Below are 23,261 nucleotides of genomic sequence, written 5' to 3'. Positions count from 1 at the left end.
ATAAATGTTATAGGCAGGCACACACACACACACACACACACACACACACACTGGGAGTAGGCTGGATGACACTGGGGACACCGGGGGGGGGGGTACAGAGATCACAATGGAAGGCTCTGGAAACTTTTGCAAATTCACTAGTGACAAGGGGGGCACTAGGAATGTAGGGGTCACTCAAACTTTTCTTGGAAAGGTAAACATTGAGATACACGGCAGGACCTTGCACTAGAAACGCTAGCTGTTGCTCAGGCAATGCCTAAGGGAATGAGCCCAGCCTAAATAGAAAGAGTGATGGATTGGCTGGGCTGGGCATGTAGCTAAGGGAATCAACAGAAGCTGAATACCAATCTTAAACCCAACTCCTGTGGGATAACAGATACGTAACAGCAGAACCTTGCAAGTTAAAGCTATGGAGCTAAATGTACCACCATGCCTGCTGATCTTTGGGAACTGAGGTGACAGATCAGCAGCAAAGCTCTGGATCTGTGACATCAATACCTTTCGTATACCATAAAGCATACCTATAAATCTCACAACATGTGGCGGAGTCTCAAACCCAAAGTAAAAGACTTCATCTACTATTCCCTCTCACATAACAAGTCATGTACAATTAACTACTTCTTCCTGTCACAGCGCGACTTGTGGTACATACAAAGTGAATCCATAGAACTGATGTTTCTTTCCAATGATCATCCTATTGCCCTCACTTTGCTTTCCACAATGGAAATGGTATAGCACACACAAATATTTAGGGCAAATGCCTCCCTATTAAGTGACCCAATAAAGCTACAAACAATTCAAACACTCCTCCGTGAATATTTTTCCCCAAAAACACATCCAACAAATTCCCCATAACCCATTGAGACAGACAACAGTGTGGTGCAGGACAAATTTCAAACTCTGTTCGCCAGACTAAAACAAACTTATCAAATGAGCTAATCCACAAACAAACCCAAGAGGCAGACACCCTTGCAGAGCTCACAAAATCCCACCAATAATTACCAGAGAAGTTGGATGCAAAACGAAAAACGATGCCGGACCTTCAGCAAAAAATTTATTTTATGAACACGGTAACATTAGGTAGACTCTTGGCCAGAAATTTTAGATCAAAACGATCACTCAACATGGTAGAGGCCATCCCAGGTACATTACACTGCAAAACCTGCAATACTGCAAAACAATTCCAGAAGAACTACAAACAATTATATCGTTTGTAGGAAGCAAATGGCATTACAATTTCAATGATACGGAATCATAGACTTTAATCACTTGACCTCAGGAAGATTTACCCTCTTTCATAACCAGGCAATTTTTTGCAATACAGCACCAAGTTGCTTTAATGGACAATGGCGCAGTCATGCAACGCTGTAACCAAATAAAATTTATGTATTTTTTTTCCCACAAATAGAGCTCTCTTTTGGTGGTATTTGATCACCACATGTGTGTTTTATTTTTCACGCTATAAACAAGAAAAACTTAAATTTTGAAAAAAAAAGAAAAACCACATTTTACCTTCTGTAATAAAACTAACATAATAAAAAAATAACTGAAAAAAAAAAAATCGAAATTCTTTTATAAATTTAGGCCAATATGTATTCTGTTACATATATTTGGTAAAAATAAAAAAAATCCCAATAAGTTTGGTTTGCGCAAAAGTTATAGCATTTACAATCTATGGTATATACCGGAATTTTTGTTTATTTATTTTTATATTATTAATGGTGGCGATCAGTTATTTATAGGACTGCGATATTGTGGCAGACAAATCAGACACTGACACTTTGCGGGAACCAGTAACACTAATGCAGTGATCAGTGCTAAATAATATGCAGCCACTGTACTAATGATACTGGCTGGGAAGGGGTTAAACATCTAGGGCAATCAAAGGGTTAACTGTGCGCCTAGCCAGTGTTTTTGTGTAAACTGTTTTCTGCTTTTACTAAGAAAGTGATGGATTTTATTTCCTGGTTCCAGGGACACAAAATCCATCACTTCACCCGTCAGAATGGAGCCTTGTTTACATAGAGGTCCAGTCTGTGTCTGTGCCTGGCGATACGCAGGTGCCAGCGGACATCAATTTCTCAGCACCCGCAGATTGGCTTCTGCTGCGAGTAATCTCAGCAGAAGCGGCCCACCAGCGGCGTGCATGCCCTCCCCCCTTGGCGGATGTGCAGGGTCATGTATATGAACAGGATTATGCACAAGAGGGCCGCGTTCTGTAGCAGAATATCTGCTATAGGGCCGTCCTTAAGCAGTTAATATTTTATCCCAGAATCCACAGCAGAGATGCCCAACACCTTGAATCTCTAAGCAAAAGGAGGAGCTCCTCCTCTGTGAATAAAACCCTTCAGTTCCACAATCTTCTCCCATGAGGTACCTTTCTCACAGTGCTTACTACCCATCCATCCTTTTGCAAGTTTCGTATTCCTTTCACCATCCCCATATATATCAAGCACTGTTACCTGTCCTCCGACTCATAAGAGATAGTAACAGCCATCAGCTCCAGAACTCAGATGTGGCGTCAGAACACTTGCTGAGCTTTTTTTCTTGGTAAAGTGTTCGATCATCATCTCGTGCTGTCAGTTTGGAATAGGTTTATAAAAAAAATCAATGTTATGAAACTAAAATAGGGTCCTTTCACACAGTCAGTTCAGTTTTTGTATCCGTTCAGTCACTTTTTTTTTTTTTTTTAAATGGACATGGATGCACTTTTGCAGGGTCCGTTCCGTATGTCCGTTTGCGGATGAAAAACAGACATAATGTATGTCTGTGGGATTGCGGACGTTAGCGGATGACATCTGCTGACATCTGTTTTTGCGTCCGTTCCGTTTTTTAAACGGAAGAAAAATAGAGTTTTCTTCCATCTCAAAAGACAGGAACTGAACAGGGTGGACGAAAAACGGATGTCAGTGGATGGTCATCCGCTAACGTCCACAATCCCATAGACATACATCATGTCAGTTTTTCAGCCGCAAAACGGATGGGAGGAAAAACAGACATACGGAACGCCCGTGTGAATGGACCCATACTGACAGTATCCATATCTATACATCTCTGTACTCTAAACATTTATGGTAAAATCAAATTTTAGTACTGCTCTCCTTTCTTAATGTATTACTTTCTGGTTTGTATTTTCTGTTGTAGGTGGAGCCAATCATCTCAAGTAACTGTCCTGAATGATGATTTGGGAAAAATGTATTGCGGAAAAAAAAAAAAAAGAAGCCTGCTCCAAAAGCTGATTTTAGGTTACAACGTAACTTGCTCTACAGGAGGACCAGTTCTTTTCAAGTGCGCACATAAAAGTTTAGAAAGGCTCTCGTTCCCCCCAGGGCAGACCCAGAATGCACAGATCTTCAGACAAGCTAGCATGATGTAGGCGAACTGTCACTTAGTTTGCATTCCACACAAAGACTTCAAAAAACCAACAACCTGTTTTGCTTTCTGCAAAGCATGGTATATTTATTTTCAAGGAGTCTGTGTTCGATCCGCCATACATTTGGATGATAAATAAAATGGTTCTATGCCTTGGAGTTATTTGGTAATTTTTAAATAGCAACTGCATTGCATCAATGAGAAGACCGACCCAAATTAGAAGCAGTGGTGTCTTAAATCACTGCAAGTCAGTTTCACCATCTCTATAATCATTACCCAAATTTAAAACTAAACAAAAATATACAGATAATATTCCATAAAAACATTGGATTGCTATCCTTTCATTGAATAAGTAAATACAGGACACTTTTACCCCATTCCTGCCCAGACCAATTTTCATCACTGTCACACTTTGAATGACAACTGCACAGTTATGCAACACTGTAACCATAAACAAATGTTATAATTTTTTTTTTTTTTTTTTTTACACAAATAGGAGCTTTCTTTTGGTGGTATTAAGAGCCGGTTCACATAGGCGCGACCCGACTTGCCGGGGCGACCTGTAAAGTCGCGGTGCGCAGCTCGCACCGCAACCTCGGAGCGGCATGCACGGACTTCATATAATTGATTAGGGAAAAGATCCGCGCTTAGGCTAGAGGAGGGTAGTAGAGTAAGAGCACTAGAAAAAGGTCAATCGGCTGCAGCCCACTTCGGAATATAATCCCAAAGGATTATACACAAATATGTGGGAAAAAGGGGAAAGTGTTTGGCGCTGCCAATATGTGTGTGATAAATAAAGTGGTTAATAAATTATTGTGCCTGATGTATTGCTTATTGTTGTTAAAAGTGCAGTAGTGTAACGTGATATCACATAAAACTCATAATCATGTAAAACTCTTAATCGTGTAAAACAGCATAGGTTAGATATAAATAATAAATGATGCTATAACTGGTAAAATAAGTACAAATTAGTGCCTCTCAAGTGCAGGTGAGAACAGTGATGTTGTGATATGTGCAGTACGAGTGGTAAGCACCACCCAAACTTAAAAGAAAAGAAAAAAGTGCCCACAATGATAAAGCTTTAAAATTACATATATAGAGTGAGCCAGAATAGATAAATAAATAAATGTGGTGTATAAAATCACTAAACCGTGATGTAAGAAAAATTGTAAGAAAAAGATATTAAAACCTCCAGGAGTATACTCAATTTAATGAGTGTGATAACAGATATTGGAACCTGGCTGAGTGAATAACGTGAACCGTGACAAGAAGTGATCAACAAAAAATATATCAGCCTTAAAAAGGTCCCAAAAAACCGTAAAGAAAAGTGGTCAAGAAATATTTAGTGAGCCAATAAAAAATATTAAAAAAATACAGAATTCAAAGTGTAGATATATATATATATATAAATATAAATGCCTTAAAAGGAGTATATTGCCAAATAAAAGTATAAGTCCTCAGAGCCAAAAATAGTAAAAATAGTCCAAAATAGTGATAATAAGTGCCATAAAATTCTAGTGCCACGGGGTGGGTGGTGGTGTGGATTAATCAGGTGCTCCCCTAAGCCGTGGGTCTGGTGCTCCCCTTTCTAGTAAATACCGAGCTTACCAGAAAGATTTCTCCACACAGGGGTGGAATGCAGGTCGATACTTATGGGGATCGCTCCCAAGGAAGGGGGGTCCGGTCGCCTGGTTCACTTAACACCTGGTCCACTCTGCAAACACCGCTTATAGCTACACCGCCAAAGAGGACCTTGCGGCTCCTATTGCATATGATTGTATACTTCTGCTGCTATTTATGTGAGTACCTGCTTTTACTTGAATAGAATAAAGATTGTTAAAAACGTTACTTCACTATTGGAGGCATTTTTCTTTGCATATGTCCTGGGATGGCCATTATGAAGCAATAAGGTTGGGATACCCATAATACATATACCACTTATTCTGGACACGGGAGACGTGACTGAGCAGAGTGGACCAGGTGTTAAGTGAACCAGGCGACCGGACCCCCCTTCCTTGGGAGCGATCCCCATAAGTATCGACCTGCATTCCACCCCTGTGTGGAGAAATCTTTCTGGTAAGCTCGGTATTTACTAGAAAGGGGAGCACCGGACCCACGGCTTAGGGGAGCACCTGATTAATCCACACCACCACCCACCCCGTGGCACTAGAATTTTATGGCACTTATCACTATTTTGGACTATTTTTACTATTTTTGGCTCTGAGGACTTATATTTATATTTTTATTTGGCAATATACTCCTTTTAAGGCATTTATATTTATATATATATCTACACTTTGAATTCTGTATTTTTTAATATTTTTTATTGGCTCACTAAATATTTCTTGACCACTTTTCTTTACGGTTTTTTGGGACCTTTTTAAGGCTGATATATTTTTTGTTGATCACTTCTTGTCACGGTTCACGTTATTCACTCAGCCAGGTTCCAATATCTGTTATCACACTCATTAAATTGAGTATACTCCTGGAGGTTGTAATACCTTTTTCTTACAATTTTCTTACATCACGGTTTAGTGATTTTATACACCACATTTATTTATTTATTTATTCTGGCTCACTCTATATATGTAATTTTAAAGCTTTATCATTGTGGGCACCTTTTTCTTTTCTTTTAAGTTTGGGTGGTGCTTACCACTCATACTGCACATATCACAACATCACTGTTCTCACCTGCACTTGAGAGGCACTAATTTGTACTTATTTTACCAGTTATAGCATAATTTATTATTTATATCTAACCTATGCTGTTTTACACGATTAAGAGTTTTACATGATTATGAGTTTTATGTGATATCACGTTACACTACTGCACTTTTAACAACAATAAGCAATACATCAGGCACAATAATTTATTAACCACTTTATTTATCACACACATATTGGCAACGCCAAACACTTCCCCCTTTTTCCCACTTCCTTCATATAATTGAAGTCAATGCAGGTCGCCCCAAAGTAGTACAGGACCCTTTTTCTAAGTCGGAGCGACTTGTGTCGCTCCTATTAGAACGGGTCCTGTGCTAATCTATGGCAGGCGACCCACGGCGACTTGTCAGGCAACCAGGTCGCCTGACAAGTCGCCCCAGTGTGAACCGGCTCTTAATCCCCACTGGGTTTTTTCTGTTTGCTAAATAAACGAAAACAGACCGAAAATTGTGGGGGAAAAAATTGTTTTTGTTTGTTTTGGTTATAAAGTTTTGCTAATAATCTTTCTTCATAAATTTAGGTCAAAATGTAGACTGCTCCATTTCTTTGGTAAATATAACCCAAATCAGTGTCTATCATTTAGTCTGTAGGAAAGTTAAAGAGTCCACAAACTATGCTGTATAGATCTGAAAATGAATCAATTCTGATGTACTGACATCCCATTTCTTGAGGCCCGAAAATGCCAAGACAGTGTAAATATTCCCAAATGACCCCTTTCTGGAAAGCAGACAGGCCAAGGTATTCAGTAAGAGGCAAGGTACGTTTTTTTAAGTTATAATTTTTTGTCAATTATTTGGAAAATGAATTAAAGAAAAAAAAGTTTCACAATTTTACATACTGTCAACGGTGCAGTATAGCGTTATCATATAACTGGTGTAGTGGTGATCAGGGAAAATGAATGGTGATGGTATGAATAAAAAAAAAAAAAAAATTGTTTTTTCTTTTTAATGATTTTTATTTTCCAACACTGTGACCAGAGCAATGGTGTTAATATAGTAACACTGTACTACTCTGGGGAAGTGATCAGAATTCTTTTTTTTTTTTTTTTTTTTTACACATGATTGCTTATACCAATGAAATTCAGTTATACTGAATGAGACTGCTTCATTCAGTGTCTTTTGTTGTGATTAGCCAAAGCTTAATCACATGGTACAGATGGTCTGTGATTGGCCCTATCTGTACCATGTGATCACTGTGACCAATAACAGCTAGCAACACAATTGTATACAATGGATGGAATGAAAGAAAGCCATCCATTGATTACAATTGTCATGTAATCTGCAGTGACTGTCCGGTGGACATAGCCAGTGACAGAATGCACCACTGCGCAGCCCAACGAGAGGCGCGTTCTGGGAGGACATCATATGACGGCCTCCCAAAACAACAGGGCTTCCGCCCGTCATTTTACTATAGGTTGGTCGGGAAGGTGTTCAAGCACAAGCACAGGATTCTACTGCATCTGATAATATCGCATATTTGCGCTCAGGTGTGTGTTACCCTGACGTAAATACACAAAAATGTGTACATGCGCTACAATACAAAGCTCAGATGTGAACACAAACTGGTGTAATATATTGCCGAAAAATAGTACAGCCCAGATAGCAAGGATAACTTGCCACAATTTTGTGGCAATATGGAATTGTATGCAAGTTAACTTGATGCACATTTTCAATGGCAAGTTGTATACTTGCAGAGCACTTTAAGCACAAGTTCAAATTGACACTGTTCCAATTTGTAGCAAATTTGCGTGGCAAGTGTTTGGAGGAAGAAAAATGCTGATTATTACCCTAAGAACACCATCCCTACAGTCAAGCACAGAGGTGGAAACAATGCTTTGGGGCTGTTTCTCCGCTAAAAGTACAGACAGGCTTTGCTGCATTGAGAGGTCCAATGGATGAGGCCATGTATTGTAAAATATTGGATGAAAACCTTCTTACCTCAGCCAGAACACTGAAGATGGGTCATGGATGGGTCTTCCAGCATGAGAATGAGCCAAAACTTACCGCCAAGGCATCAAAGGAGTGGTTCAAAAAGAAGCACATTAAGGTCAAGGAGTGAGCTAGTCAGTCTTCAGACCTTAATCCTAAAGAAAATGTATTGAGGGAGCTGAAACTTCGAGTTGTCAAGTGATAGCCAAAAAACCTTAAGGATTTAGAGAAGATCTGTACAGAAGAGTGGACCAAAATACCTCCTGAGAGGTGTGAAAACCTGGTCACCAACTACAAGAAACATCTTATCTCTGCTTGCCAACAAGGGTTTCTCCAAGTACTAAGTCATGTTTTGCTTGGGGATCAAATACTTATTTTACTCACTGAACTGCAACTTAATATAAAGCACTTGTTTTATGTGTGTTTTCTGGATTTTTGGTTGATATTCCATCTCTATTATTTAAAATTCACCCATAAGAATCATAGACCATTTCTTTGTAAGTAGGCAAACTTAAAAAAAACTGCGGGGGGTCAAATACTAATTTCCCCCACTGTATGCTATCACAGGTGGTATACTCTTTAGAACTGATAGTTATTCTGATTGTGCATTCTTCCTTTGTTAGTGGTGGACTTTAAGAGTTAAGTATAAATTGGCACCCTTACTGTAAAGCTGGCTACACACTTTACAATTTTTTATACAATTTCCTTTAGATTTACCAAAACCATATAATATGAGGTCAGACCCAAACACTTTCAATTTGTATGCAATCAGGCAGGCCCCATGCACTTCATAGTTGAAGGTAAATCTAAAGGAAATTGAACAACAAAAATTGCATAATGTGTATCCTGCCTAATGCCCCATACACACGTGCAGATTATCTGCAGACTTTTGTCTGCAGACTTACCAAAACCAGATAATATGAGGTCAAACCTAAACACTTTCAATTTGTATGCAATCCGGCAGGCCCTTGCACTACATAGAAAAGGTAAGTCTGCAGACAAAAGTCTGCAGATAATCTGCACGTGTGTATGGGGCATAACTCTACATTCCATAAAACTAGACAATACCTGAAAAGCTTTTTTCCTGTTCGCTCGCACACAATATCAGCAACTCTCATATAATTCATAATAATTCTCTGACGACTGTTTCATATATCCAGGGGCTAATTCCTTACTCACAATTCTTCTGATCCAGATTACCCAGATGTTTTCACTTTGCATGGTATAGTTAAACATGACTGTGCATCCCTCACCACTGATGTGTCAAGCGCAATGAAACCCAGGCTTTGAAGATCTGAGATTTTCACAGAAATGTCTGCTTTGCATGGTTTAGCTTCAAATACACAATGTAAATATCTTCCTCCACAGCAGACTTACATCTGTTACTTCATATTCACTCCAAGTATTTACATGTCAGGAATATGGAGGCAGACAGCAGCACTACATTACAGCTGTAAACTACAATATGTGAGCAAAGATTGGCTTATGCTTTTTTCAGAGAAGCATATACTATATAAACACGAGTAAGTGTGTCTAAATTTGTACTGATTATATCCCCATATGTAAAGATATCAGATGACTTCTAGAAAACAGTTGAGATTAGAACTATGCATCTTAAAGATAAAGATTTTGTTTACGGATAAATAGATCTACAATCTTCTATATAGAATAACCAGTAACTTTAGCTTACACGTTGTAAACATAACTGCAGAAAGTTTATTTTTTTTTCAGCATGTTAGCTGTTCAAAAAAAGGCTTCAAAACACTAAATTTAGTTTATAAACTCACAATAAGATGTTATGACAGCTACTGTTCCCGTTTTGAGGGGTCTGTCCACCCCATCCATCCACCACCCCCCCCCCCAAAAAAAAAAAAATGGCATCACGAGCATCCCGGCAGCCCACAGTAAATGCATAATGCAGATGACCACTGAGCTACTGTTCTGCGCAATCATTCATCCAGATTCCACTTTTGTTTCTCTTGCCTTTGTAAAGCGCTTTGTGAAGCTACCTTTAAGTGCCGGGTCACACTTCTGCGATACGGGAAGGCTGCGAATTCGCAGACTGTTCCCGCATCGCAAACGCACATCTGGCAGTTCACACTGCCATATGCGATACGCTGGGGGTGTCAATGAAATGTTAACGCCACCCCCAGTTTGATCGCATATCGCAGTGCGATCTGACAGTTCGCACCGGATCGGATCGCACAAGTGTGAACCACTGTGCGATCCGATCCTGATGCGGCTGAAAAAATGCCTCATGTGCGACTTTTGTGCGGGTGCAGTGTGAATTTAGCCATACAAAGTGTATGGCTGAATTCGCACTGCACATCCGATCGCATGTAATGAAGGAGCAGATCGCCGCACACGCGGAAGTGTGAACCGGCACTAAAGTGGAACTGTCCCTTTAACAACTTTTTTAAAAAAGAATGTTATTTAGCAAAGAAAATGCATTTCACATTAATAATTATGCTACCACATTTAGTGTCGGCTGTAAATTGCCTCCAGTATTACTCCCGTTTCTTATTGTTGGAGGCTGCCAGTTTCCTGAAGCCCAGAGCCCCTGAACAGCAGTAAATCAAAATGGAACTAAAGCCAATAATTTAATGGTTTCAAAAACCAGTTACATTCCTGGAATGCTGGGATTGCTGTCAAATTTGCTTGGGTCCTCAATCAAACTGGCTGGTGTCATAGCTGAGCACATGTGCAGCACCATGGCAGTTGCAGATCAAACAAACAGAAGCAGCTTCCTTGGCTGTAAAGGATAGGAAGGTTTAATTCCCTTTAAGGCTGTCAGCAGATTGGCCTCTACAAACTCAGCAGTGCCTAAAATAGCCTAAAAATGGAAAGCAACTGAGCATGTGTAGAGCAGGGTGAGACGGTGTATTACTGGATTTTAAAAACAGTATAGACACTCACTTTTTTCTAATGTTTTATACAGCTATATCTGCAAAATGGGTCAGCCTGAAGTGATCTAGCAGGACTTAATTGTCTGACTAAAGTTTCAGGTTTAAAGGCACTATAAAAAAAATGGGATTTTTTGACTTCTCGAAAAATCCATTTCTCTGCTTTCGATTGACGGAGACAGCTTCAGATCTTCATAACCCTTGGGTTATAATGCCCACTACAGGAGTAGGACACTAGGCAAAAAAAAAGTCTGGCTACGCCCACGGGCAGTCCCAGGTGGCACTTAGTTTAATTACAAGCAGTGTCAGAAGAATTAAAACTCCACAGAGGGGTGGGTGCCGTGTCTATCAATGAACATCAGAGAAATGGATTTTAAGGCAAGTCAAAAATCCCATTTTCTCTTTCGTTCATTGACGGACACAGCTTCAGATCTTCATAACCGTTGCGATGTCCCAAAGCAGTGTTAAACATGAGGTGAGGGAACAGCAAAAAAATTCCCAAGGCTAAACAGTAGCCAACCAGGCAACACGAGCTCAACCAAAACTGGAGCCCACCTGAAAAAAACAAACAATACACCCTCAGTGTAGATCAGGTCCTCTCAACAGCAGCCTGCAAAACTTTGCGACCAAAAGAAGCATTCGCTGATGCCAACACATACACTTTATAAGACTTTGTGAAAGTGTGCACCGAAGACCAAGTGGCCGTCTTGCAAACCTGTTTCACTGGCGCCTGATCACGGAAAGCCCAGGAGGCACTAAGCACCTGAGTACAGTGTACCTTGACAGGGAAAGGAGGAACCTGACCCTTGATGGAATAGGCCTGAATCACTGTCTGATCCATCTGGAAATGGTCGCAGAGGAAGCAGACAACCCTTTAAGAGGCCCATCTGTGAGCACTCAGCACAGAGTCTGACTTCCTAAAAGACTCCGTAGATGCCAGGTACACCCTAATTGCCTGGACCACACCCATAGCAGGCAAGGCAATTTCCTTTGGATGTTTAGGCCTGGGACACAGGGAAGGCAACACAATGTCTTCATTCAAATGAAAATCAGAGACAAACTTTGGAAGGAACGAGGGACCGGGGCAAAGAACAATCTTATCTCTGTGAATAAACAGGTAAGGTTAACGACAGGATAACGCCGCACCAGATCAGCGTACCCAGCCTGGCGAGGCCAGTCCGCAGCCACTAATGCCTCGTTTCCACTGAGCGGAACGGTTCGGGTCGGTACAGTTTGGAAGGATTAGAACGGTCCGGTCTATTCAGGTGAGCGTTTCCACTGCAAGTCGGGCCACCAGGGACCATGCGGGTTTACACCAAATGAGGTGTTTGTTTTGCTCTTTCATTTGACGTGAGCATTGAAGTCTTCCTGTCCGCCAATCAGTGGAATCTATCGTGTGACGCCAGTAACTCCGCCCTAACCGTACCGTACCATTTCCTATGGCCCTACATCTGAAGCAGGACCAGATGTAGGGCCATAGGATGGTGCGGTTTGGTTCGGTTGTATGGGCCACTTTCATAATGGAAACACTCAAAATAGCGTACTGTACCGAACCGACCCGAACCGATCCGCTCAGTGGAAACGAGGCATAAGATGACCGGAATCCCTTCTGCCTTGATCCTGCGTAGAATTCTTGGCAGAAGTTTGAGAGGAGGGAAGGCATAAATCAGACGAAACTGACCCCACGGGGCCACCAGCGCATCTGTGGCGTCCGCCAGAGGATCCCTTGACCGAGTCACAAACCTATGCACCTTTCTGTTGAGCAGAGATGCCAACAGATCCACTGTGGGGGTACCCCACCGGAGACACAACTGATGAACCCGCTCCGGATGAAGGGGCGAACCCTTTTGCCCACAAAAGACGGCTACCTCCAGAGCCGTCAGGACACTTCTTTTGCCCCCTTGGTGATGGACATAAGCCATGGCTTTAGTATTGTCCGATTGAATGCGCACTGGACAACCCTGAAGATGATCCATCCAATGGTCAAGACACAGTCTGATCACTCGGAGTTCCAAGACATTGATCAGTAGTCTGGACTCTTCAAGCGTCCAGATCCCCTGAGCAGAATGCTTGCCGAGGACGCCTCCCCAGTCGGACCGGCTGGCATCCGTGGTGACCACAGTCTAATACAAGGGGAGGAAGGATTTGCCCAGCCGAAGCGTCTGAGAACTAAGCCACCATATCAGGGACTCCTTCGTTCCCCGACTCAGCAGGAATAAATTGTCCAGAGACTGCGGAGTCTTGTCTCATTTGGTCAGAATTTCTCTTTGCAGGGACCTCGTATGGAACTTTTCAAACGGAACTGCCTCGAAGGTAGACATCATCAGGCCCAGCACCCGCATGCAAGTCCAGAGGGATGACCATGAGATGGACAACAGGAGACGAATTGCAACCTGCAATTTCTGAAGTTTGTTCAGAGGAAGGAGCACTCTTGCTAAGGCCGAGTCCAGAGTCAGGCCCAGATAGTCCAGCTGTGTGGACAGGACCAGGGCAGACTTCTGAAAATTCAGAATCTATCCAAACTCCCACAGAGTTCGTATTGTGATCTCCAGGTTTTCCACCAGAGCAGAAGGAGATTGTGCAAATAGCCCAGTACCGCGACCCCCCGTTGATATAGCAAAGCTAGCACCAGGGCTAACACTTTTGTGAAGACCTGAGGAGCAGAGGCGAGACCAAAGGGTAATGCCGCAAACTGATAATGCTCCTTTCCCACGTCAAAGCATCGAAAGCGCTGGTGACTGGCACATTTTGGAATGTGAAGGTAAGCATCCTTGAGGTCGATAGAGGCGAGGAAATCCCCCCTGACGCAGGGATGCCACCACTGTGCGAATGGACTCCATTCTGAACTTCTGCACCCACACAAATCAGTTCAGTGCCTTGAGGCCCAGGATTGGACGCACTTTGCCTTCCTTCCCGGGAACCGTAAACAGGTTTGAGTGAAACCCCTGAAAACGTTCCGAAGTTGGAAGTTGGAATTGGGACAATCACCCCTTGATGTAACATGGCTTCTACCGCCCCAAACAGACCCTCGGTCCGGGACAGGCGCAGGTTCGAAGGAAATAGCCTTGCCGGAGGACAAGAGCGAAAATTTTTCTTCTAGCCGGACCAAATGACTTTGTGGACCCACTTGTCTTGTACCAGAGCCGTCCATGGGTTCGGAAACCAGCGAAGGTGCCCCCCCACCCTAGATACAGATGAGAGCGCACCTTCATGCCTTAGGAGCCTTGTCCGTGGGTCTGGAGAAGCCAGACCAGGTTCGTATGGATCCTCCAGAGGAGGCCCTGCAAGGCTTCCTTCTCAGTCGACCCTGAGGGACGAAAAACTTCTTATGAGCCGAAAAAGGAAGGCCCACGTCTACGATGGAGGTTCCTTGCCCTTAGTAGCCTGCGGAAGAAAGGTACTCCCTCCCCGTGAGACATTTTATGATATCATCCAGGGTAGCTCCAAACAGGCGATCTCCTTGAAAGGGAAGATCAGTCAAGGCCTTTTTAGAAGTCTGGTGTGCAGACCAGCATTTGAGCCAAAAGAAACGCCGAAGGACCACTGCCAAAACAGAGAGCCGAGCCACTAGGGAAGCCGCATCCAAAGAGGCATCACAGATAAACTGCAGCCCCTGGACCAGCTGATCGGTCAGCTCACCAAAGGCAGGGGGGGAGCTGTTCTCCCTCCAGGTCACGGCATAAAAGCTTAGCCCACTCGGTCAGAGTTTGCGACAGCCAGGCAATGGTGAATACCGGCCTCTGTGCACCTCGTTGTACATATTGCGGGCCACAGCCTCCATCTTCTTGTCAGCCGGATCCTTTAAAGCCGGGGACTCTTCAACCAGAATCATGGTTGCCTTGTTCACCCTGGAAACTGAAGGGTCCACCACTGGTGGAACAGTCCACTTCTTTAGAAGAAACTCCTCATAGGGGTAACGCCTAGTTAAGCGCTTAGGAACCCCACAGGGACGCTTTGGCGGGGAAAGGAAACACCTTTGCCACTCTTGATTGCTTGTGAGTGCCATAGGGTCACCAGGTGGAGCCCACAAAAAAGTGTAAAACACTGCAAGGGACAACTCTCCCCGCGCTAGCAGCAAAACTCGGTCGCCAGGCACAAGCACCAAGCGATCCACAGCAGAGCGGGAGAGAACCCCACCAGACACCACTCAGCAGAAACAGCCACCAGCATAATTTGCACTCCACGCGCGACGATCAGGAAGTGAAAGGATCCAGGAGTCAGCACCAGGGGATGAGGAGGTGCTCCCACCGCCAAAACTTGCCGCCCACAGGGCTCCACTGCCATGGCCGCCGCTATTTTCAATGGCAAACCACTGTCGGACTACACAGACATAGCTGCCATGTGTAGAGAAACACACAGGTTACAACAAAATGATGGCCCTGCGCGGCACCACAAGGCCTTCAGGCACCCAGACCTCAAGGACAGACCCAAGGAGCCCCCACCAGGTACAACCCCCCCCGCACAGTCGATCACCTGGTCGCCGGCCCCCATCGCCAGTATAGCGCCCTGCCCCCACCCCAGGAGGTTGACCAGACCCCCCAAACAGCCCCAACCTATGTGGAGAGGAAAGGGAGGGGTAGGATTGGGGACAAATGACAAGGGGGATGCCTGACAGGAAGGAGGGGAACCCGGAGCTTCAACTGTCCAAAGGAGGGGCCCATGTCCACCCCAAAACCCTCAAGGGGAGACAGCTAGTCATCACACCAGGAATCAGGCGGGCACCGTTCCAGACAGAACCACTCTCCATCGAAATGGGGGGCTGTCGGCCAGGAGGAACTCTGCGACTAGGGCCCAGACTGGGTCGTATGTGACCTTCCGAGGCGTTTAACTCGCAGGCCAGACCCCATCCAGGGGGCTATGTCGCAGCCAACCTAACGTGGAGCTACGGTCTGCTTGCGCACTCGCGGGCCAGACTGGGGTGACCACTGGATCTAGATTTTCCAGCTCGCCGCCCAGTCCGGTAGTATATTGTAGATCTCACAGGAAGAAAAAAATTTCTATCTAAAAAGAAAAAATTGCCAGGGCCAAAAATCCCAGCAAGGAACTAGGTCCTTACTCCTGACTAGGCAGAGAGAGGAAGTATACCCCCTGGGATTGCCCATGGGCGTAGCCAGACTTTTTTTCTGTCTAGTGTCCTACTGCTGTAGGGATTAGTACAACCCAACAATTAAGATCTGAAGCTGTGTCCGTCAATGAACCAAAGAGAAATAAAGTTTACTATTAATATTATTATGGGTGGCATCCTTGCTGGTCACACACATGTGCCGGTTCCAGCGACCCCATTTTGGAAAAAGGATGGCTGATCACTAAATGGGCACCTGAGCAGTGCAATGTTCACTGTAGGTTGCCAGGATCTGTTGAGCTAGCATACGTGCAGCGCAATGTTTACACTACATGACCGCAGCGACAGCCGGGGAGAATGCCTTGGGATGCTTGCATGAATTATACTGTACATAAAAATCTTGGCAAAGAGAAAGAGGAAGGAATGAATGCCAGACTTCAGGAAAGCCATGGGCCACCACCAAGCTAAAGAGCAAAGTAGATCAAAAAGTTATGTTGCAGCTACATTTATTATCTGGCATTCTGGGTTTTACTTGCTTTTAAACTTTGCAATCTGTGTTCTATACACTCTCAACCTCTGCAACCTGTACATTATACATGCCTGACCTCTGCACCCTGTACATTATACATGGTCGCCCTCCGCACCCTATACATTATACATGGCCGCCCTCCGCACCCTGTACATTATACATGGCCGACCTCCGCACCCTGTACATAACACATGCCTGATCCCTGTATGTTCTAAACGTATGACCTTGGACACCCTGTGCGGTGCATTACACACGCCTCACCCCTGCACTTTGTATTTTAGACGCTCTTCATTTCTGCATTAAATATGTTACACACGTCTGACCTCGGCGCACTTTGTACATCACATACACAAATAGAAAGGAGGCCAAAGTTTTATTTAAAGCGGAAGTACAGCCTAAAACCTCTTAAATTCTCCCCTAAAATCATTAATGTGAGTTCAGCCTTGTGTGTCAAAATGAAAAAGAAAAAAAAAACAAAACAGTTTTTCTACCTTTATTTTGCCATTTTCAATGCTGTCACATGACTTAATTTCCTCCACCTGCTGAGTGCAAGAGCAGCGAGTGGGTGTGGTTACTGAAAGCTAGTGACATCACTTTCAGGGAGGGGCCCTGTTCCTGTGTAGCCAGTGGGCGTAAACAGAATGGGAGTAGCTGATCAAAGGTTCCCGCTTAGTGTTCTCTCATCAGTAAGGATGCATTGTACATCCTAAATCATGAGAAAATGAGGTAATAATTCACACCGGACACAGGAGGGGCGGGGTGGGAGGGAGATACACATATACAGTATAATGTGCTGTGTTGTGCTTTGGAGGGAGCTGGATCCAGAGAGTGTAAAGTTGGATCAAAGCTGCACTCAAAGTCGCATCAAAGTCACACTCCAAAGTTGCACTCTAGCCTAGTGGCTTCGTTTCCACTAGTGAGAATCTTAAGTAGTGCGATTTAGAGAGCAAATTTGAGTGCAGCTTTGATCCTTTACACTTTCTGGATCAAGTCGCTTCAAAAGTAGTGCAAGCCCCTTTTCAAAGTCCCTGAATTTCAAAGTTTCATAGATGGGAATGGGTGCCATTGAAATCAATGGGCTGTGACTTGTCATGTGACTTTATGTGTCCAAAGTCGCATAACAAGTCACACTAGTGGAAATGGAGCCTAATACTTATTACTCACATGTAATTAGCAATAGAAATTGATCTGTAGTCTCCTAAACTTTCAAAAATGTTCCTTCGTACCGTATTTTTTTTCATATATTGCACGTGACCCCCCTTTCTTTCCCCCTCTCTCTGGAGAAGCTGCTAGCCTAAACAAGGCTATGAAGACAGGAGGAGATCATGGTGAAGGATAGGAGGTATGGGGGTGGAGCTGGGCAGGTCTAGGCATGCCTAAGGCAGACCGACAACCTTTTCAGGAAGTGAAAGGCAGCTTAGCAAATTCAGATAATTCAGATAAAGGGAGATAGTGTTGTCGGTGAAGAACAGGAAGACGCTGTTTGTAAAGTTTAGATAAGACTTTCTAAGGTACACCAGCAGTTAGCCAGAAAATTTATAATATCAAAAGATAAAGACATTCAATATACTATTATATGGAAAAAATTCATTTTTGACTGGAGTTTTCCTTTAACTTTAACTTTACACTTTAAAGCCCCTCTCACCGTTAAACCCAAAATATTGGCATGTTAAATATGGATGTGTAACTTGTGGGTGTTGCTACAAATGAAGGCATGGTTTTGTAGGTGTTTAAAAGTGTAAGTAGTCAGTACAGGGGGGTCATGCGAATTTAATTTTGAAAATCGGATGACATTTCATACACAGTGACTTTCAGCCTACAAGAATCAATGGACCTAGGGCATGTGTGCTCAGTAGGAGGAATAGCTGGCTGAGATGAGGCTTCATGGCTGTGTAGCACCAGGCAGGGATTGAATGAATAGGGAGGGATCAGTATTTTCCAGATGGGCTGCACTAAGGGATGGGGATACTTTTAGGACAACTTCACTTTTAGTGAAAATGACAAACTAGGCTATACTAATACAATTAAGGACAGACAGTGTGTGTGTATGTGTGTACTGCGCCAAGCCACACTCTGTGTGCGAATGGACAGTGTCCAATCAGGAGAGCAGCTCGGAAGCGAGCCTCCAAAAGCAAGAAACTTGCTATTGGGAGCACTTAATACGGGAGAGGAGCCAGGACGGCATGCAGGGGAACCAGTAAGAAGAGGGTCAGGCCTGCTCTGTACAAAACCATAGCACAGAGCAAGTAAGTACAACAGGATTGTTATTTGAAAAAGAAAAATACACCTTTTTGAATTAGCTTTAATGCTGTAGTACAGAATTAGAATTTTTTTTAAACAGATAAAAGGTTTGCTTAAAAAAAAAAAAAATAAATAAAAAATGTCTAATGAGCAAAACAGCTGTTTTTTACTGTAGGTAACAAGTACATTGAATACAAATGTACACGTTTAACTAGTACTGCATGTTCAGTTTGCCCAGAGTTCCAAGTTGTATTAATTATAAGTCTAAACCCACAAACCACCCATTTTCCCGAGGCCATTTAGGTTTGTACAGAAAATTCAATTTATAGCCATTGCACACACCCCTCTTATGTCCTTTACTCAGGGAATTTGGCAAGCACAATTTTAAAAGCATGAATTATTTTCTTGTAAATGAACAGTACACAAAAAAAAAAAAAACTGGAGTAGAGTTTTCCAGCTAGTCAATCAAACAAGAGGGCCAGGGAAGATGGAATTTTATTATTACTTAACTAGTTAAGCTCCAGAGCCATTTTTACATTTCAGCCATAGACCTGTTATTTACCAAGAACCTCAGTAACATTTATGACAACACAATGATACTATTATGGAGCCAAACAAGACTATTTCAAGTAGAAGATAAATAAAAAGAGAAAAACAAAATAAAAAAAATAAAAAAACAATATGCGGTTTCCAGGGCTGAAGTATTAATTTTATTCTGCAATGTGCCAATTATATGATGACATGAAAATTAAGATACGTGTACAGAATATTTCTGATTGCAATTAAAATGGCATTAAGCCCAAAACCAAAAATGTAATATATTGCAGCTTACCAAATCAGTAGATCTGATGGCTGCATTTATTTTTATTTAGGATTTTGCCCTCTGTTTGCTCCTGGTGATGTGGCCAGTAACACACCTCCTGTATTACAGAGGCACCACTCTGGATGAAGTAGTACAGGTGACAACTGTTTCTTGTTTGTCCCATTCACACTGGAATGAAAGCCGAAGCTGCACTGCAGCGTGTTGCATTTTTCACAGAACTGCATGGTACTGCTCTACAGCATTATAAATTGTACTTTAGTCCACTTCACATATAGCTTGTAAAAAAAAAAAACCCAACCGAATCTCAAAAGCTGAAATCGCATAACACACAGCCCCCTACCGCAGTCAGGAATGGACAGCTGCCAGAGAGGTACAGCACTCTGGCAACTGTCTGTTCCTGTGTGAATAGAAATTTCAGGCTTAATTACCCTCTTGCCGACCGCATAGGTGGCTCAGCTGCGCCAGATCATGTGCCTAGTATGTGATCTGACACCTCTAGGTAAAGGGCACGCGTGCACACCGCCAGCGACCTGGCCATGCTGTGATTAAACATGGCAGATGTTGATCACCGGATGCGACCAATGGATTGAATCATGAATTTACCCAGGACTGGTCAGGTCATTTATTTACACAGGACAGGTCTCTGCCTATGTAAACAAAGCAGAGCCCTGTCCTGTGAGTGGCGAAGTAAAAGATTTTCTTTCCCCACAAAGCAGGGAATAAAATCTATTACTTCCCCTAGTAAAAGCACAAAGTACACAAAAACTGGCTAGGCACACATTTAACCCTTTGATTTCCCTAGATGTTAACCCCTTCCCAGCCACTGTCAGTACAGTGACAGCAGCCCCCCCAAAGGGTCCTTTCACGCAGGCGCTCCGATCAGATCCGCCTGTCAAGTTTTTTAGGCAGATCTGATTGGATCCTCCATGCATCCTTATGGGGCAGTGGATGTCAGTGGAGACATGTCCGCTGACATCTGAATCCGATCCGGTCTGTGAAATCCGGACTGATGGAAATCCTATTTTCCATCCGTCCAGGAGATCGGATCAGATGAGAGCGGACAGGTGGTCCGCTCTCATCCGATTCCCCCATAGAGATGCACGGGGCTCTGACAGCTCCCTCTCCGCACACAGAGCGGAGAGGGAGCTGTCACCTTCCTGCTCAGCGGGGATCTGTGTTTACGATCCCCCACTGAGCAGCACGGATCCGCCTGCACTGCACATACAGACTAATTTTACTGTTGTGGGTTTAGTAACACTTTAACACTAATAATGCATTGATTTTCGAGAATTATTATGGCAAACAATTACCTTGTTCTCCTCAAGGAACTTTAGTTTGATGGAGACATCACTTCGCATTTTGTCGTACTTTTCCTTGTGCATTTGGAAAAGTTGCTGTGATTGCTCAATTTTGGGCAAGGTAATGGCATCACGTGGCCCCAGGTTTAGCTCCTCTAAATCTGTACGGTATGCATCGTACTCAATCCTGTTAAAATTACCACAAAAAACATTATTAAAACTTAAGTGGAATAAAAAAATGTTAATGCATACATCATGTTCATCAAAAATATGTCAAAGCACCAACAACAAATTATGGTTACCTTTACGGTCTATACAGCAATGATGAAACAAGCGAAACCAGTGTCTGTAATGCTAGCAATAACTGAGTAGGGCTGGCCATACACAAGTCAATTTTTTTCCTTCAAACAGCGAGTTGAGCGGAAGAAAAGGAGTCAATTCCCCATCCATACACTCCATGTGGATGGGAGAATTCCTACTTTTAAGCCCTTGTATTCCAGAAGAGGGGACACTTCCCCACTGTCAGGGAGAATATTTTCCAACAGGCTCGTTGTAAACAAGTTGACTTGAAACCTCAAGTTGTGTACAACCAGCCTGCCCATACAAGGATCAAAATTCAGCTGATCCCTGCTGAACTGGCCAAATTTCGATCCATGTATGGCCGGCTTAATACAGGTCACATGGAGCAACTAACTTTAGGTGCAAAGATCTTTAATCATGGTTGAAAACATGCATCAAAAAGGAAAGCTAGAGCATATACACAGGGTAAAATAAGTATTGAACACATCATAGTTTTTCTAGTTAAATAGATTTCTAAAAGGTGCTGCTGACATTAAATTTTCCCCAGGTGTCGGTAACAACCCATGAAATCCATACAAAGAAACCAAAACAACTCCGTTCAGAAATTAGGTTATGTGTAATAAAATGAAAAGACACAGGGAAAAAGTATTAAACATGCTAACTGAAATGTACTACTTCATAAAAAATCCTGTTGGTAATGACAGTTTTAAGATGCCTCCTGTATGTAGAAACTAGTCGCATGCATTGCTCAGGTTTTTTTGGCCCATTCTTCCACACAGTCTTCAAATCTTGAAGGTTCCATGGGCCTCTTCTATGAGCTCTGATGTTTAGTTCTTTCCATACATTTAGTTCTTTCCATACATTTTCTATTCGATTCAAGTCAGGTGATTGGCTGGGCCATTCTAGTAGCTTTATTTTCTTTGAAACTATTTTTGAGAGTTTCCTCGGCTTTGTGTTTGGGATCATAGCCTTGCTGAAATGTCCACCCTTGTTTCATCTTAAAAATCTCCTGCCATCTACCAGGATGATTATCAAGAACATCTTGGTACATTTTTCTATTTATCCTTCCTTCAATGACATGAAGTTTGCCAGTATCACAAGCTTGTCTACATATTGTGCAGCAAACTTTAAACGAGCTTCAACATGCTTTTTATTCACCAATGGAGTTTTGTGTGGTGAGTGTGCATACAGGCCATGGCTGTTGAGTTTAAGGCCTCATGCACACAGGGCGTCAGAAAAAACGAGCTGCAGAGCCACTTCTAAACGCCAGGAAAAAGCAGCTGTAAAAATGTGCTTTTAGTAGCTTTTTCCATTGGTGTTATTGCACGTTTGGCCATGTCCATTTTAGCAGCGTTTTTTCTCCCTCCATTCAAAATCAATGGTTCCCTATGGATGCCTATTGATTTGAATGGAAGGCGCACCGCAAGTCGGATCAGGATGATCCGACTTGCGCTGTGAGAGTCTTGAGGGGGAACTCCACGCCTAAATGGGGAAAAAAAACAACGTGGGAGGTCCCCCCCCCAGGTTCCAAACCAGGCCCTTCGGGTCTGGTATGGAATTTGAGGGTAGCCCCACGCTGAAAAAACGGCGTGGGGCCCCCCACTCAAAATCCATACCAAACCCTTATCCGAGCATGCAGCCCGGCAGGCCAGGAAAGGGGAGGGGACGAGCGAGCGGCCCCACCCCCCCTGGACCATACCAGGCCACACGCCCTCAACATAGGGGGTGTGGGTGCTTTGGGGCAGGGGGGGCTCTGCACCCCTCCACCCCAAAGCACCTTGCCCCCATGTTGATGAGGACAAGGGCCTCTTCCCGACAACCCTGGCCGGTGGTTGTGGGGGTCTGAGGGCAGGGGGCTCATCGGAATCTGGAAGCCCCCTTTAACAAGGGGGCCCCCCAGATCCCGGACCCCATCCCTATGTGAATGGGTATGGGGTACATTGTACCCCTACCCATTCACCCCATAAGAGGCAGTGTATGTAAATAATGACAGGATACGTTTTATAAAGTTTATTAAAAATCTTCATCCGGTCTTCTCCTCTCCGCTCTTCTGGTCTTTTCCCCTCCGCTCTTCTGCCCTC

At 43.4% G+C, this 23,261-nt stretch overlaps 1 protein-coding gene across 3 annotated transcripts in view; it reads right to left on the bottom strand.

The window, feature by feature from the left end:
- Positions 1-23,261, bottom strand: part of ARFIP1 (ARF interacting protein 1) — a 260,045-nt gene that overhangs the window by 27,299 nt on the left and 209,485 nt on the right. For all 3 annotated transcript variants that reach the window (XM_082244069.1, XM_082244071.1, XM_082244070.1), the window contains one exon: positions 20,893-21,067. In XM_082244069.1, the coding sequence (XP_082100195.1) occupies positions 20,893-21,067 (175 nt within the window). The remainder of the gene's footprint in view (positions 1-20,892; positions 21,068-23,261) is intronic.

Source organism: Pelophylax lessonae (assembly GCF_965119305.1).
Source record: "Pelophylax lessonae genome assembly, chromosome: 1".
Classification (NCBI taxonomy): Eukaryota; Metazoa; Chordata; class Amphibia; order Anura; family Ranidae; genus Pelophylax; species Pelophylax lessonae.
Note: the sequence above shows the minus strand (reverse complement) of the source record. Positions and strands in the feature narration are given on the sequence as shown.